Source organism: Melanostigma gelatinosum (assembly GCF_949748355.1).
Source record: "Melanostigma gelatinosum genome assembly, chromosome: 19".
Lineage (NCBI taxonomy): Eukaryota > Metazoa > Chordata > Actinopteri > Perciformes > Zoarcidae > Melanostigma > Melanostigma gelatinosum.
The window spans coordinates 10,272,592-10,290,853 of NC_136652.1; the positions used below are offsets into that span (position 1 = coordinate 10,272,592).

Below are 18,262 nucleotides of genomic sequence, written 5' to 3' on the forward strand. Positions count from 1 at the left end.
CTCACAATCAAGGACTTGGCATAACAAAATGGCTGTCCTGCAGTTGTACACTGCGTGCACAATTAGTATGCAACCAAATGTTCCCATCTCGTTTATATTCATCTGTTAAAGTGAGCATAATAAACAACTCAAAATGTACAAATAAACATTTCTAATATTAAAAAAAAAAGATCAGTGACCAGTATAGCCCCCCTTCTTTTCAATAACAGTAATAAGCCTTCCATTCATGGGTTCTGTCAGTGGAAAGGTCCAACCAGCTCATCTTTAATAATACCAGCTAGTTGGACCTTTTCGGGCCGACGATGGACTCAAAATCAACTCCCAAACGTACCGCCAGACACTGTCTTCAAGCAGTGGTACAGGAAAAAGACATAATTTTTTTTATGCAGGACAATGCTCCATGGCATGCATCAAAGTACTCCACTGCGTGGCGCGCCAGTAAAGACCTTAAAGATGAAAGTATGACATGGCCCCCGTCCTCACCTGACCTAAACCATAGTGAGAACTCGTGGGCCCTTACGAGAGATATACGGTGAAGGAAAACAGTCCACCTCTCTGAACAGCGCCTGGGAGGCTGTGGTTGATTGTCAACAGATCAAGACAATGACACAATCCATGAATGGAAGGCTTATTACTGTCATTGAAAAGAAGGGGGGCTATAGTGTCACTGATTTCTATTTGTTTTTCTAAATGTCAGAAATGTTTATTTGTACATTTTGAGTTTGTTCATTATCACTTTAACAGATGAAAATAAACAAGTGAGATGGGAAAATTTTCATTTACCGGTAGTTGATCAGAAAGTGTTGACATTAGTAAAACTTATATTACGATGCATCCGTCATACAGTCTCCTCAGGGTCCTCTTTCTTCTGGTCCTCAGTGATGGCTGGCTGGTATTTATCTGTAGGTCAGGCAGACAAGCAGATTATTAATGCAAACTATTTTCATTAGCTTTACGCTAATACAACAGACTCGGGTGCATTGATTCCGCATTTTAAATATATAAAAATTATAATTGTATCAAACATGTCAATAACTGGTAAAATACTAGACTGAACTAAATGGTGTTAGACGTTTCTGAGATGATTCCTCTTACTGCACTACATCAACTTGAGAGAGGTAATATTTTGGATGACTTTTGTCCACCTCCATGAATACAGTGGTATGACTTCATCCTGCATCAGTCTGTGTTACTCACTCAGGTAAAATCTATTCATAGGGTTGTGTTTTCAATCAACCAATTAATCCTTTAGTCTATCAAATCAGTGGTGCCAAGGTGTCTGAAAAGAAAGTTTCTCAGAACTCAAGGTGACAATTGCTCGATTTATCAGACCAACTGTTCAAAACCCAAATATATTCTAATTATATTGTTTAAAAACAGAGGAATTCAGCAAATCCTCACATTGGGGATGCTAGATGGCATTTTTTTCCCCTCAGAAATAACTTGGAATGAAACTAAACCACTTTGTGTGGTGCTCACATTATCCCTTTAAATGAACCCGTTAAAAGCCTGTGGTCAGTCTCACCTTTCTTTTTGAGTGTGAATCTTTGGTGACACCTGAACAGCAGGATGAGTAGCCCCGCCTCCACAATCTGGAAGGCCCCGTAGACACCGGGGAACAGGAAAAAAGGGCCGATCACCTCCGTGGGAAAGGCCAGTTTCAGAATGGTGGAGCACAGCTGGATGTTCTGACAGCCTGTTTCCATCGAAACGGTCCTCCTCTCCCTGATTCGTAAGTCACGGATACACAAAGGAAGGCTCTTTATTCTCTAACATGGTTAACACCACCCGTCACAATATATTTCAACCAAATGACTCACGATTGGTTGAGTCTGAAGAGCGAGGAGATGATGTATCCGAAGGAGTAGCCTATGAAGGGCATGAGAGCGCTGGTGACCATGAGGGGAGGAGACAGCACCATCAGGATTACACCTCCGACTGAAAAGATGGTCACGCTGACAGCCCCCAACACAGCAATTACCATGAAAGTGAGGCCCACCTGAGAACAGCAGAACAGGAGACACATTCGATTTATTAAAATCCCGTGTGACACACCGCTCCACAGACATCCACAGCTTTTGGAAACACTGTGTGACATGTTCCTTTAGCACCATGGACTTGAGCACTGTGGCTTATTTAACAAAATGTGAAAAATATGACAGTGAAATGATACATTTACGATGTTTTTGAGATATATGTCTCTAGTGCTCGCCAATGGGCTTGTGACTGAGTGCCACACACAGGGTGCAGAAGTTGTGTGTATGCACTAACCCTCGCGATGGTCTTGGTGTACTGCGGCCTGTAGTGGTTGATGAGGATGCCGATGCCGCAGGGTATGAGGATCATGACCAGCGATATGGTGATGTCGACGTAGGGTATGGCGTTCTGCAGGTTGAAGCCCTGACAGTAGAGGTAGAGCAGCAGAGGCATCATGCCAAAAGCCAGCAACGTGGAGCAGGACGTCATCAAAATGCTGAGGGGAAACAAACGGTGGGGGGGGGATAACTTTCTCTCTCCCAACCTCGTGCAAACAGCAAGACTGCCAGGAAATGTGGTATAAATCTTTGACTCCTTATTAGTTTGGTGACCCATGACCTTTTTTTCAGGCCCACCAAGTGGGTTAAAATGCTCCCTTGACCAACTCTTGAGAAAACAATGTCACCAACATGCTGATCTGGAGCTTTTGATAAGAACAGCTACTCCAGGGTCAAGAATTAAACGTTGAACCTCAGATTTGAAGCTAACATGGAAAAAAAAGTCCCTAAAAAAACCCACATCTGTAATTCTATTTAACAGGGAGTACAGTAGAGTTCAATAAAGTGCTGCAGGAATGAGAACCTCGATGGTTCCACAACCATCTTCTGTCTCCCCTACATGATAACGGAAATAATTGATATCTTCTGGGTCCAGGCTACAAGGCTAATGACACCAATGACTCTCTCCAGGAAAAGTCGGGGCCCTGTATGCAGCTAGCCGCTTCAATTCCTGTCTTGCAAGTTTATAGAAAAAGAAAGGTGAGGCTGCGAAGAAACAATAGTAAACATGCAAACTTATCAAACTTAGCATACATTCCTCGTCAGCCTGTCCAAATAAATTGGGCAAAGAAAGCTTTAACCACATTAAACTTAGCTTTATTAAATGTCAGCTCTCTGTCAGGAAAAACATTTTTAATCAATGATTTTATTGTTGGGCACAAACTGGACATTTTGTTTTTAACTGAAACTTGGTTAAATCAAGATAACAGTGCAGCTGTTCTTATTGAATCAACACCTCCCAACATCAGTTTCATGAGCGAAACAAGAGCGCATAAGAAAGGAGGTGGAGTTGCTATTTTATTTAATGATTCTCTTCAATGCAAGCAGATGTCCTTTGGTCATTTTAGTTCTTTTGAATATGTGGCTCTGAATTCCACTCAAGCTTTATTCCTAAACATTTACAGACCGCCTAAATACTGTGCAACCTTCTTTGATGAGTTTACTGAACTGCTGTCTGTAATCTGTATTGATTTTGACTGTGTTGTCATTGTTGGTGATTTTAAGATCCATGTTGATAATCCCCAGGACAGAGAGTCTATAGAACTATGTGGTGTCCTTGATAACTATGATCTGACTCAGCATGTGACAGGACCCACCCACAACAGGGGGTACACTCTGGACCTAATCATCACCAAAGGTGTAAACATTTCCAAGGTTGCTGTGACTGATGTTGTACTCTCTGATCATTTCTGTGTTTTCTTTGAGAGTGCAATCTCCTTGCACACAAATGTCCAAACCAAGGTTGTGACAAAGCGTTACATCTCTGAAAACACCAGTGAACTATTTATTCAGAAGTTCTCCTCCACACCAGCCCTCTCTTGCCACTCAGTCAATGAGCTTGTAGATGGCTTCAATTTTAAAGTTAAAAATATTATTGATGCCATTGCACCCACTAAAGTGAAGGTTGTCTCGGGTAAGCAAAGATCTCCTTGGAGAAATGCTACGCTGGTCAAAATAGAGAAACGAGAGTGTCAGAAAGCTGAGCGCAGGTGGCGAAAAACGAATCTCCAGGTTCACTGTGACATCTATAAAGAGAGACTTCGCAATTATAATTTGGAACTTAGAAATGCAAGGCAGTTATTCTTCTCTGACATCATAACCAAAAACAAGAACAATACACGCGCCTTATTTGCTACCGTCGACAGGCTAACAAACCCTCCAGTGTCGGTAGCTGCTGAGCTCCAATCCACCTGGGCATGCAATCAATTTGCCTCCTTTTTTACTGACAAAATTCAGAAAATTAGACAAGCAGTCAGTGCCTCCACATCAACCACAGGATATGTGTTGTCCCGATCTCTGAATAACATCCATTCAAATATCATGACACAATTTCATTCAATCGACCGTAGAAGCCTAGAAGACATTATACAACATCTGAAGTCATCCTCCTGCTGCTTGGATATTCTACCAACACACTTTTTCAAAAATATTTCAAACTGCATGACCACTGATCTCTTACATATTGTAAACACATCCCTTCTCTCAGGTGTCTTCCCACAAACCCTAAAAACTGCAGTTATTAAACTGCTCCTAAAGAAGGCTAGTTTAGACTCCGCAACGATGAAAAATTATAGGCCAATATCAAACCTCCCATTTTTAAGTAAAATAATTGAAAAAGCGGTTTTCCAACAGCTGACCAACTTCTTGGCCGTGTTGATAAAATTAGCTTAAATACAGCTTTAATCAGCAGCTAGCTTATATGCAGCTTTAAGTAGCAATTAGCTTATATACAGTTTAATTAATCACTAGCATATTTGTAGTTTTAATAACCATTAGCTTATGCAGCTCTATTAACCACTCATACAGTGCCCACAGCACACACTAGGGCCAGGAAGAAGCAGGAGAGAGATTACAGACTTAACTGCGCCACAAGGAACAGGACGCCATCTTCAGATAGATAAGACAGGAACAATGGACAGTGAGATTCAAGAGAGGGACAACGCCCCATCAGAGCCCAACTCTTGACAACTTGTTTCTCAGGTCCGTTTTCATGCAACATTTCATGCACACTGATGGAAGCCAACGCCTTCTGGGAGGGGCCAAGGTGGACGGACGTCCACGGCCTCCATCCAGGTGTCATAACGTACAAACGTGCCACGCCTGCATCTTTGACTTTGACCAATGTACATCAAGGGGAGGAGCCCTATATTAAGCTTCACACTGCCGTGTTCAAGTGTGTCTCATGGTGAATCTCTGCGAAGTTCAACCATTAGCACCCAAGCTTGTTTGATTGCTGGGCTGAATAACTCTGTTGATAAATAAATCTATTGCTTTAATATAACTATACGCCTCTGAGAGCTTCTGTTTCATTCTTAAATCTGCTCTAAGTGTGAAAGACAGCTTTATTTTCACAACAAATTGGTGGAGGATGCGCAGGCAAGTTTGATACAGAGCATATCGGATTGGAATGTTAACAGACCTCTCTATCTGTGTTTCAGAAAAAAATGCGAGTCTCCCTGGAGGTTGGGAGCCCTGGTATTTTCCACCAGGTCGTGCCTGCGGTTCGGGAACAGTCTGATAGTGTCGACACAACTAACAAGGTAGGCAGAAACCTATTTAACTGAATTCTGCATATTGTATTATAGACATGATCCAAATTTTATCCGACTGACCGAACTGTGAGTATGGCATAGTCATAGAGTACTGGTAAAGAATAATCATACTGCTGCGGAGTTATTCAGCCCAGCCATTTGGGGGGTCTGTACATATGAGTGAATGAGTCCAGCAGAAAACGTTAGATAAAAGGCGAAAGATAACGCACCTGTGGCCTTGTAGATGTGAAGTAGGGTGAAACGCACACATGCGTGGATCACGAAGCACTCGAATCCATGCCACAAATAGCGTGATCTTTAACGTAATTTATAAGATGTTTTGGACTACGAAGAAACTGTATAACATGACGGGGGTATATGTATATGTCATTGATGTCATTGATAAACTGTATTGAGAAAACTGATTCCCGTATTAAGACCTCCGAGTCCTCGGACATTAAATCGTGGGTGGCGTTCAGTGGAAAATAGTGTTACTCTGCTTAGAGTTCCCTTGACGAAGTTTCTGGACGAGAGCACAGAATTTAATTGTATCGGTGTGTAGTTAATAACGGAAGATATTAACGAAAGTAGCCAGAAGTATACAGGTCCAGAGAAGAGGCCTAGGATATTTAAAGTGTATTAAATGTGTTGTTGATATACTGTGCTGATAGCGAAGTGGTTAACATAACGGTCTTCCACACGGTAGGTCCGGGTTCGAACCCGGCTGTAACATGTATTTTATGAAACGCAGCGGCCGTTGTGATGTATTAAAATAGCGTTGTTTTGTTTTGTGTGTTGGTTAGGGAAAGAAATGTTTATTAATTGACTGTATTTGTAAAGATATTCATTTCCTTCGGGGACCGTGCTTGTGAATTGTGCGCATTTCAGATTTGATTTTAATTTGTGTTTATCATTTGACTGTGTTTGTTTGCTGAGAAGCAGTTTGTCATTTGTGCGGTGGCCAAGAGGTCAGTCAGCACAGCAGTCGGTTTGCTGAGTTTGGAGAAAGTGGATTAACTGTCGAGTGTTCAGAGACGGCAGCGTGTGATTTTGATTATTTGGTATGAATGAGAGTTGATGTTTGAAGCGTACATATGAGAGAGAGACAGCTGAGAGCTGAGAGCTGAAGCTGAGTTGATGTGTGGCAACAAGTTCGTGTGTGATTTCAAAGTTGATGGTCAGTTGAGCAGAAAAAAAAACACGCATTACACACAGGCGTTGCAATCACACACAAACATAAAAACATTAGAATAGACTGAGAGACAGCTGAGGGTTAATATAAGTGTCAGTTTTACTGGCGTAGTTAAAAAACTACTGATTTATTGGAAAATTGTGCTCCCTAGGGACCGTTAGCAAAGTTTATTGCGGAAACACAGCGAGCATTCATTCAGCCAGACAGACTGTGAGAATATTAAGGAGTGTGAGCTTTCCTGATAAGAAAGAACAGTGCAGCCTTGGATTGTGTCCGACTGCAAGGACAGAGAGCTGAAGAAAACTAAAAAGGGGGGGTTATGAGCATATAGTTGCCATACTAATCTGAGAAATTCGAAACCACGTAACACACACACCAGCACCTATCTAATTCAACTGCCCCTCTTCCCTCTCCATCCCCGCATCAGACACACACACCCGTACTAGACAAAGCACCCCCACCAACTTCTGATTCAGATGATAGATGATCTAAAACATAGAGTTACAGCCATTGAATTAGTAATTCCAAAAACATAGCAGTTCACACCTAGCAGGGGTGAAAAGGGGGATTTGTAAATAAAATACATTCATACACTGTTAAAAATATGCGTTATACTTGTAAAGCTTATATTGCGGAGTTGTGAGGTCACTGTAAGAAGGTCAAAAACGCCGAATGGGGCATTCCGTCACCCGTTCGCACGACAGGAACAGATAACAGTGACCCTGAAAGTAACTGCTTGCTTAAACCATCAGATTAGGGCTGAAAATTGCCATCTTAGTATAGTGGACAAGAGCTCTTGTATCTATTCACACAGAGACTTCGAAATAAATTTATAACTGTACTGTTTTCGTTCTCTTCACCTTACGTGTTAATAATAAAGTTGATCAACATTTCACACGCAGACTCTGTCACATGCATCGGCACTTCAAGCTCCAGACTATTCATTCCCTTTCCACCTAGATGTTTCTGAACAAAAAGAGGGATGGTAAATGCAGTTTTGTATCAGAAAAAAGGGGGAGAAGGAGCTGCATCAAAGAATCCTCCTAAGCAAAGAATCCACGTTCGGAGCTGCAAGAAAATCGGAAAATTCAAAAAGAATGCACAAGAGCACATATTGTCTATGAAACAGGAGGAATGTTGCTACAAAGGAGATGAAGGAAACACAGCATCCTATGCTGTGGAGAGACAATTCGAAGATATGGAACACGCAATAGTAGCATCAGGTATCCTACCTCAACCAGCATCAGCGCAGCTGGCAGATGAAGCTGCTAAAGAAGAAGGAGGATACAGACGAAAACAGATGGTTCTGAAAACAGCCATACAAGAACCAGAAATCACTGAAGAAACACTGATTGAGATACAGAAGAAGGCTGGACCATACGAATGGTCCGAATGGCAAAGGAAAGGAGCAACAAAAGGAGAAAGTGGACTTTGGAGATCCCATGATGGCAGAGTGGTAGCACCGGCAGAATTGTGTGTCTCACTGATACCAGAGGCACGCACGAAGGAAAGAAAGGAACATTACAAAGAATGCAAGTATTGTGGTGGCATCCACACATGGAAAGTATGGTGTCCCTCTTCTGCGACGAATGCACCACCTGTGGGGATCACAATGTGAAGAAACCGTACAAAACACCTATGGGCTCTTATCCTGTACCATCAGCCTGCTTCCAAGACATCAGCATAGACTTCACTGACATGGGACATGAAAACAGAGTACAAGGAAAAAGGTACATCTTGGTAATGGTGGACAGATTCTCAAAGTGGGTGGAGGCAATCCCAACTAAAAGAGAAGACGCACAGACAGTAATAAAGTGGCTGCAAACAGAACTGATACCTCGCTATGGTGTTCCTAGATGCATAAGGTCCGATAATGGTTCACATTTCAGTAATAAGCATTTGCAGGAAATAGGTATGGATCAGTGTATCATCCACAGTCACAAGGACTGGTAGAGAGGGCAAATCAGACGCTAAAATCAAAAATAGCGAAGACATGTGTAGCATCAAAGCTGACATAGGTTGAAGCTTTAACACTAGCTCTAATGGCAATGAGGAGCGCAAAAGGAAATGAGACGCATCTTTCACCACATGAGTTAATGACAGGGAGGCAAATGCCTGGTCCTCCAAGAGACGGTAGTCATATTCCTGCCCTAGATGTGCAGCAAGTTGAAATGAAGGCATATATGACTGCATTAATCATTCTCACGGAGGCTCTCTCCAAACAGGTCCAGCGAACCAGTGCAGCTGACCAGGAAAAGGTAAAAAATCTCATCCGAGTGGGTGACTGGGTCAGGGTCAAAGTTCATAAGAGAAAGTGGACTGACCCCAGGTGGACAGGGCCGTACGAAGTGAAGGAGGTTACTTCACACTCGGTCCAAGTCATAGGTAAAGCAGGAGCACCTTGGCACCACCTGTCACACTGTGCCCCAGCACCTGAGCCGTCCAGACCTCTAGCAGAGGTCCGAGGTAATCTGACGCAAAATGCATAATTTGTTTTGTAATTTGTAATTTGACTTTTCAGCAACCACCAACAGGTGATCCAATTAGCTACAGGACATGGAAGCGACAATGTTTGGTTAAATTAGACTGTTGATAATGCTATAAAAAAAAAAAAAATGAGTGGCTGTGTAGCTTGTGCTGCAGCTAGACCAGCTATGTTCACCGAACCAGCACCACTATATCCTGAATCTGACCCAACAGGATACGCGTGCATGACAAATATGACTAAAATGGCTACTCCACCAAATTGCACGACTCTGGCATCCATATTTAAAGTACAAAGCCTGACCCAACGCAGACGCAGACATATCTTAGCAAAAAGAGCAGCTGGAACTGAGTTCAGTCTGGACAAAGGTCCAACCTACATAGATGCAATCGGAGTGCCCAGAGGAGTGCCTAATGAATACAAATTGATAGACCAAATTGCAGCAGGTTTTGAGAGTATCGTGAGTATAATTCCATGGATAAAAGTGAATAAAAATGTTGATCGTATCAATTATGTGCATTACAATGTTCTTCGTTTGGCTAATCATACTAGGGATGCAATAGAGGGTCTGGCTGAGCAGCTGGCCCCAACTTCTTTGATTTCTATGCAAAACAGAATGGCTTTGGAGCTTTTGCTCAATGTTTGGAGACCTGTGTTGCACTATCATCCCCAACAACACTGCGCCGGACGGTTCAGTCACAAAAGCACTGAATAGTCTGAAGGCACTGTCAAAAGAAATGCAGGAAGCATCAGGTGTAAACAATACATTTGGAGATTGGATGGAAAACATGTTTGGAAAATGGAAGCACCTGATCTTGTCAATAGCAGTGTCAGTGGGTGTGTTCATTGCAATACTGGTGTCATGTGGATGTTGTATAATACCCTGTATTCGTTCTTTGGTTGGCCGTCCTATCACCACTGCCCTCTCCAAGGAACCACCACCACCCCCTCCTTATGGAGCTTACCCAGTATGGGAAGAGCAGAACAGCCTGGTAGGGTCAGGAGAGGCAGAGCCAGACACAAGCGTGTGAACAGGGTAGGAAGGTTAAGAAAGTGACGTCCTTCAGACGTCAAGAGAGGGATTTGTTGATAAAATTAGCTTAAATACAGCTTTAATCAGCAGCTAGCTTATATGCAGCTTTAAGTAGCAATTAGCTTATATACAGTTTAATTAATCACTAGCATATTTGTAGTTTTAATAACCATTAGCTTATGCAGCTCTATTAACCACTCATACAGTGCCCACAGCACACACTAGGGCCAGGAAGAAGCAGGAGAGAGATTACAGACTTAACTGCGCCACAAGGAACAGGACGCCATCTTCAGATAGATAAGACAGGAACAATGGACAGTGAGATTCAAGAGAGGGACAACGCCCCATCAGAGCCCAACTCTTGACAACTTGTTTCTCAGGTCCGTTTTCATGCAACATTTCATGCACACTGATGGAAGCCAACGCCTTCTGGGAGGGGCCAAGGTGGACGGACGTCCACGGCCTCCATCCAGGTGTCATAACGTACAAACGTGCCACGCCTGCATCTTTGACTTTGACCAATGTACATCAAGGGGAGGAGCCCTATATTAAGCTTCACACTGCCGTGTTCAAGTGTGTCTCATGGTGAATCTCTGCGAAGTTCAACCATTAGCACCCAAGCTTGTTTGATTGCTGGGCTGAATAACTCTGTTGATAAATAAATCTATTGCTTTAATATAACTATACGCCTCTGAGAGCTTCTGTTTCATTCTTAAATCTGCTCTAAGTGTGAAAGACAGCTTTATTTTCACAACAACCGTAAATAACCGCTTTGATGTTTTCCAGTCAGGCTTTCGACAGCACCACAGTACTGAAACTGCTCTTGTTAAGGTTTTCAACGACATCCACTTAAACATAGACAATGGCAGAAGTTCAGTCTTAGTGTTACTGGATCTCAGTGCTGCATTCGACACGGTCGACCATGCCATACTCCTAGAAAGACTAAACATCTGGGTGGGACTCTCTGGCACAGCACTTAACTGGTTTGAATCCTACTTGAAGGACCGAGAATACTTTGTGTCTGTGGCTGATTACACATCAGAGCTGACTAAAATGACATGTGGTATTCCCCAAGGTTCAATACTGGGGCCTCTTCTGTTCAACATCTACATGCTTCCACTAGCTCAGATTATGGAAAGCAACAAAGTGTGTTATCATAATTATGCAGACGACACACAAATCTACATAACTATGTCACCAGGGGACTATAATCCCATACAAGGGCTGGGTAACTGCATTGAACAAACCAACAACTGGATGTGCCAGAATTTTCTTCAATTAAACAAAGATAAAACAGAAGTAATTGTTTTTGGTACCAAGGATGAACAATTGAAAATCACCGCTCAGCTTCAGTCACTGATGTTAAAACCCACAAACCAAGCCAGAAATCTAGGTGTAGTTATGGATTCAGACCTCAACCTTAACAGCCATATCAAGACAATTACAAAATCAGCCTACTATCACCTGAAGAATATATCAAGGATTAGAGGACTTATGTCTCAACAGGATTTGGAAAAACTTGTCCATGCATTTATCTTCAGCAGACTGGACTACTGTAACGGTGTGTTTACAGGTCTCTATAAAAAGTCCATCAGAAAGCTGCAGCTGATTCAGAACGCTGCAGCTCGAGTCCTCACTAAGACCAGGAGGGTGGATCATATCACCCCAGTTCTGATGTATTTGCACTGGCTTCCTGTCCAACAAAGAATTGACTTTAAAATCCTGCTGTTGGTTTACAAAGCACTGAATGGTTTGGGGCCAAAATACATCTCTGATCTGCTGCTACCTTATGAACCATCCCGACCCCTCAGGTCGTCTGGGACCGGTCTACTTTCTGTTCCCAGAGTCAGAACTAAACATGGAGAAGCAGCATTCAGTTTTTCTGCTCCACATATCTGGAACAAAGTCCCAGAAAGCTGCAGGTCTGCTGAGACCCTCAGCTCATTTAAATCAAGATTGAAGACTTTTCTGTTTGCTGCTGCCTTTAATTGAACCACATTCAATTAATATATTAATCAATTTCCTGCATTTCTGCATTTTACTACTGTATTTTATTTCTTACACTGTTCTTAATTGCTGTTAAATCTCCTTTTCTTTTGCCTTATGTTTTGATGCTTTTAATGGTTTTAAAAGGACTGCACAATATATCGCCATTTCCTCCGGGACCGAGTTCGTGCAAGGCGTACACTATAAAACGCAGATCGGCAGAGATCTTTTCCAGACGTGGTTTGTGTGCGAGTAATTGCAGAATTGCGGCAGTGTATGGTTGATTGCGTGCAGCGTAATGTCTCAGGGAGACATCAATTATTGTTTCAATGTATGTTTTAAATCTCCTTTACTTTTTACTACTGAATTTTATTTCTTACACTGTTTCTTTAATTGTTTTTAAATCTCCTTTTCTTTTGCCTTATGTTTTGATGCTTTTAATGGTTTTATGTGAAGCACTTTGAATTACCTTGTTGTTGAAATGTGCTATACAAATAAACTTGCCTTGCCTTGCCTTACCACCTAGAGATGAAGCAAACTTGATAGTGTGTTGCCAAACATGTGAGGTGTCGTGCACATTGAAGCCTCCAGGGTGTGCATGTGAGGCTTTTGCAAGGTTTACACAGTGTATTGTCCTGTAGCTGCTTAACGACATGCAGCAGTCCCCTTTACACTCTATGAACACTGTAAAATGTTGAGAATTACCCTGTAACAACATGTTGATTCTGATTTGTCTGCTGGTTAGTTGAAACAAAAAAAAGGCTGATTCATTAATGCCTCAAGCCCGTCCTTTCAGAACAGCTGTAGAGCAGGTAAGATCCACATCAGATATCAGAGCAGGCATTTCCTGAACAACACGCGTCGTCCTCAATGAGTAAGGTGTCTGATGGGGTGAATGGCCCAGCGGTTGACAAGGGGTTTGGCAACACCTTATTGTGATAATATCACAGTTTTATGATCAGGCTGGTGATGTCTTGCAGGTCATTCAACTCATTCAACGTACTACTATTAAATTACAGGGTTTGCTCTGATTGACCCAGCATGAACTGCTGCAGCTACATGAAACCATTAACCCCACCCTTACCAGCTGCCACATGCTTACACATCAATGCATCAATACTTAAAATGCAGTGATGTGATATCATTGGATTGAGTATTTTTACACTGCGGTATTGCTATACTTTTACTTAATCTACTTGATGTACTACTAAGCCCACGAAAGGTTCAGGAGCCACCGACGTCACCTCAGTTTATATTGTTTTGGAGCATATTTGTTGGACAGGTTGTTGGCGTGCACCTGAGGTTCATGTCTCCCTGCAGAGCCAGGGCCATGATGTTGGAGACGGCTCCTCCAGGAGAGCAGCCACAGATCATAACCACCACAGCCGTGATTCCAGTCTGCTGGAAGGCCTACGGAGTGAAACGACATCATGAATTCATACAGCGATCGGATGCCTGACTGTGTTGCCCGTGTCCGTTACTGAAAACAATGTGTAATAGTGATGCCTGGGCTGAAAATATGTGGAAGTAAAGAAAACAGCAATGAAAGGAGGAGGCCTCACACATGTCCTGTATTGTAAAATACAAATAAAAGTAAATATATTTTTAAACATTTTTTTATTAAAAAGGAACACCAACCTTAACCAGGCAAAATGCTGTTAGAGGCATGACACCATACTGTGCCAGCACTCCTATCGCCATCCCTTTAGGTTTCACTATGTGACGCTGGAAAGAAGGAAAAGATGCTTTAGTACAGACATCTCAACATGATGGTAAAGCCTGTCTATAAACAGATGGACATCGATGAAGTCACCTTCATCTTGGACAACTCCATGGTGCATCCCATCGAAACCATCGTGATGAAAATGGTGATTAGCATGAGTATGTTGATGGTTTTATTCATCACCGGCGACATGGTGGCCTCGAAAACAGAGCTTTTGTTGGCAGCCGTCATGTTGAACAAGAAGCTTTGATTTTCCCACAAATCTGGATGAGAGAAGAGATCCGACGTGTCGTCCAGGGAGTCTTCCATGTCGGAGGAGCTTGTTGAGATGTAATCTTAAAGCACAATGTGTTGGACACAAAGTTACACAGAGACGTAATAGATCCAGTGGCCACAACGACTTTTAACATTTCTTCATAGTTTTCACTTTCACCATTAAATTCATGCTTTGAAACACATTTATAAAAAGAGTCACCAAAGTTCATTTTCAGTCGCACTTTCTATGGCGGCCACGTCTATAATGCAAAACAAACATACTTATGATGCGAGTGAGTGCTTATAACTATTATACTGTGATATAAGCAGATTATAACACATGATATTACAATGCATTATATATATAAACTACATAGAAAGTGCTGCCCAATCTCTTAAACTGTTCTTTTTAATCTTACAACCATTGTGGTCATTTAGATAAGAACCCCACAGCTTCATAAATGTGTCACTCAACTGCAAACTGACTTCTCGACTGTTCCGAAGGTGAGAATTGCACACCTATTCCTGGAGAATTGCACACCTATTCCTGGAGAATTGCACACCTATTCCTGGAGATCAGTTTGAACAAAATACAAGAAAACTTGTGCTTGCTAGCCGAACTGAGGTTGTTAGCAGTCAGAGTTCAAGTGGAAAGATATGGAAGAAATTATGGCATTTTTAGTTTTTTTTACTTTGCTTTGTTTTTTTAACATCAAATGGCGGAAGGACGAGAAGCTGATTTAGTGGCGGAGTTACTGGGAACGCCTTTCTCAAGAAGGACATTAAGCTGCCTGAGCAAAGCCGCTACACGACACCAAAGTACGGCGGGACACTTGCAAGCTACGGTGCTCTTAAAAACGTTTGAAAGGACCCGAGTGGATCTCCAGATCAACGAACAAGTTCGCAGGGAAACGGAGCTCCACATTGAAAAAGTTAAGAAGAATAGGGAAATACTGAAAAGAACCTCTTGCTGGAACTGAAACGCACGGATGTACTGCACAGCCGAGTTATTGACCTTGTCAAGAAGAGTTGAGCTCACAGAGAAAGCCGCCTTGGATACATGCATACACGTTCAGGGGAAAGACAGGATATAAAAGCACGAAGCATATACTCAGAAATCAATAGTTAAAGTGTATTCGAAAGATAAGGTTTATGATCATTATATAACAAATGTTTAATGCATAGAGTGATTTAACAAATGTAAAAACTGATTATAATAATGTTCTGTGTACCGGAGCTGAGATGTGGAAACAGTGTGTCATAGTGTGTCAGCAGACCGAGTGAGTCAGGAACAGATGTTTTTGGGTGTGGGTCGGAAAAACAGTCATGAGACATGGAATTCTGCTGTAAGAGGTGACTCATACACACGAGAGGGAAAAGTCTGGTGCTTTCCGGAGACAAACGCACACACAAAAGGGTGGGATGAAAATCATGTGTTCAGAATAGGTGGGGGGAGAACAGATAGCCCAAATCAAGGATAAAAGGAGACGCTTAAGCCCCAAACTGGGATTTCTTCTGCATTTTCCAAATGCACCAGTATTATTGTTCGGTTTGTAAGCCTTGTACCGAACGGTTTAAAACGAATACGTGATGTTACACCCCTAGAAACAAATAACCGTAGCTGTGGCGCCATCATGAGGTTATTAGGTGGTAAAACAGCAGTGAAGGGCCAGGTATAAAATGCACGGCCCGCCACTGAACAATGGGATAAAGAATAGTTTGAGTAAACTGGTAAAACTGGTTCTAACACATAAACAGTCGTGTTCTTGAAGGCAGGAAAACTTCTTTCGAATCTAAAAACACCAAAACACATCCAATCCAATTAATTAAGATCTCCCACATACAAAATGACATCTATGTCAAGTTCATCACCACATCCCAACAGCACGATTACACAAAAATCAAAATGAAAAGAGGTTTAACTTACACACAAGTAAGTATTTGAAATAATGTAGCAGAAGTCCTTTTCGCCACTCTCATTTTATTTCCTGAGAATGTACTGTTTTACTGTAAATATATAGATGAAGTATTGTAGTTTACACCTCATCAAAGCCTTCGGTCATACAATTACAAAACAGTGATGGTGACGGCACTTAAACGCATCGGTTTGTATTTCTATGAAAGCGAAACGGATACTTTTATTAAACACTTGGAAGTTAAATTCTTGTGAATTTGTTTGCCTGGACTGCATGTGTTGTAATTGACAGAACTGCATTTTAAACTAGATTATATGCTCACCCAAGGTACTTTATGTGCAGAGAGAAAGTATCCAACAACAAGTCTCGCCGTCGTCTGAGCTCCCTTTGCGGTAACGTTCCAGCAACTCAGAGGAATATGGGAACAGGTGTATAAACAGCTTGCTAAGTAAACAGGCCTGCAGTTCAACAGCTACTATTATCATACTGGTGAGACCAGAGGATAATGAAAAAAGATGCAATAGGGCTGTACACACACACAGGCCAAGAGCAGTGCACGGCTAATTCACCCGTGTTAGCATCGTTTTAACGACTCTGGTAAAGGCAAAGCTAACTGTAATAATTACAACAATATTTCGTTTGAAAGGTACGAAGTTTAACTTCAGTTTAACACCATTAAATCAACTGAAAACATTACACGATCATTTTTATCAACATTGTAAGTGAATTGTATTGAAACATTAGCTAAAAACTGTCCGGTTTGGGGTACAACTCCGTTAAATAATTGATACATTTTCAAAATATTGGCAAATTGGTTTATCAATTCATTGACTAACTGTTTTAGATCAACACATGTTATTGTAGCAGTACAGCTCTATGGATTTGGACTGTGGTTGAAAAATAAAGAAAAATGAAAGAAATATCAGTAAATAGACCTGAATTATAGGTGGTAAGAGAAAGAAAACACATGATTAGTGCATATTTGCAGGCTGTTGTATTTGGACATGAGTGTGTGTGTGTGTGTGTGTGTGTGTGTGTGTGTGTGTGTGTGTGTGTGTGTGTGTGTGTGTGTGTGTGTGTGTGTGTGTGTGTGTTTCTTGAGTGCATTCTTAAAATCCACGTGTCTCAGCCATGGCCTTATTTAACTTCTCTGGCATACAAATATGACCAACGACAATTCCCAGAAAGCCCCTGAAGGGAAAGACGCTGTGACGTTACATGCAAGCTAAATGACTCCTGGATATTGTAGTTTATGAATAAACATTGCTTTCTCTTTTGATAATATTAAAGAACGTACTAGTGTTAAAACCCTTCATCGCTTAATCCATCTCTATTTCGAAATTAATCTACTGTAAAAATCACTAAGAAATGTCATATCTTTTAAATGATAGACGGAAGAAACAACTCGAGAAACTACATTTCCCACGCGCCCCCAGGATGTTGCGCATCCGCGTTGCGCAGTGGTACCTGAGCGTGTGGAGTGTAGTCACGTGGAGAGTCCACTTCGGTTCTGTCCAAACAGAACGTGAGCATTTAGCAGTCTGTTAGAGCGCCGGTCGGTGCTAAACTGATCCATGTTGTTTTTTTAGCCACGCGTCCCTTTAAACTAGCCCATTTTATCGAAGAATGAGTGACAACGATGATATCGAAGTCGATAGTGACGTGAGTATGGCCACTTTGAGCTTTTTACGGATGTTATGTAGCTAGCTGGCGATGTAGCTGAACTAGCTCCGCTAGCGTTAGCTCCCAGTAAGCCTGATAGCTCCTCTGTCTTCATAAGTGTGTTTTTATCGGGCTTCTTGTTAACTGAAACGCAACACTAGCCTTTCTCGCCACAGAGCGTTATTATAAACCTGTTAAATTTAACTTTCTAGTGACTTCAGCGAGGCAGTAAGATTTGCTGGACAAATGTGGCTACAATTGTACTTTTTGTTCTGTTTCTTTGCAGGAAGACTCACCGAGATATCACTGTGTGGTGCGTAATGCTGGGGGATTCTTTTTTTCTTCCAATCTTGAGAAATGTTTAACTGTTGTTGTAAAGTTGATTTATCCATCACATTCTGCTTATTTTGTCCGGTATTTAATCGACCGATACGGTTATTCTGT

General features: G+C 41.8%; 1 protein-coding gene across 1 annotated transcript; it reads right to left on the reverse strand.

The window, feature by feature from the left end:
• Window positions 1–662: 662 nt before the first annotated feature.
• Window positions 663–14,294, reverse strand: LOC306793510 (hepatic sodium/bile acid cotransporter-like; the record flags this gene model as incomplete). Its single annotated transcript, XM_079291152.1, has 7 exons — window positions 663–900; window positions 1,526–1,725; window positions 1,821–1,999; window positions 2,272–2,473; window positions 13,560–13,672; window positions 13,901–13,987; window positions 14,076–14,294. 7 exons carry the CDS (start codon window positions 14,292–14,294, stop codon window positions 839–841), a joined length of 1,062 nt encoding a protein of 353 aa, XP_079147278.1. The 3' UTR covers window positions 663–838.
• Window positions 14,295–18,262: the final 3,968 nt, after the last annotated feature.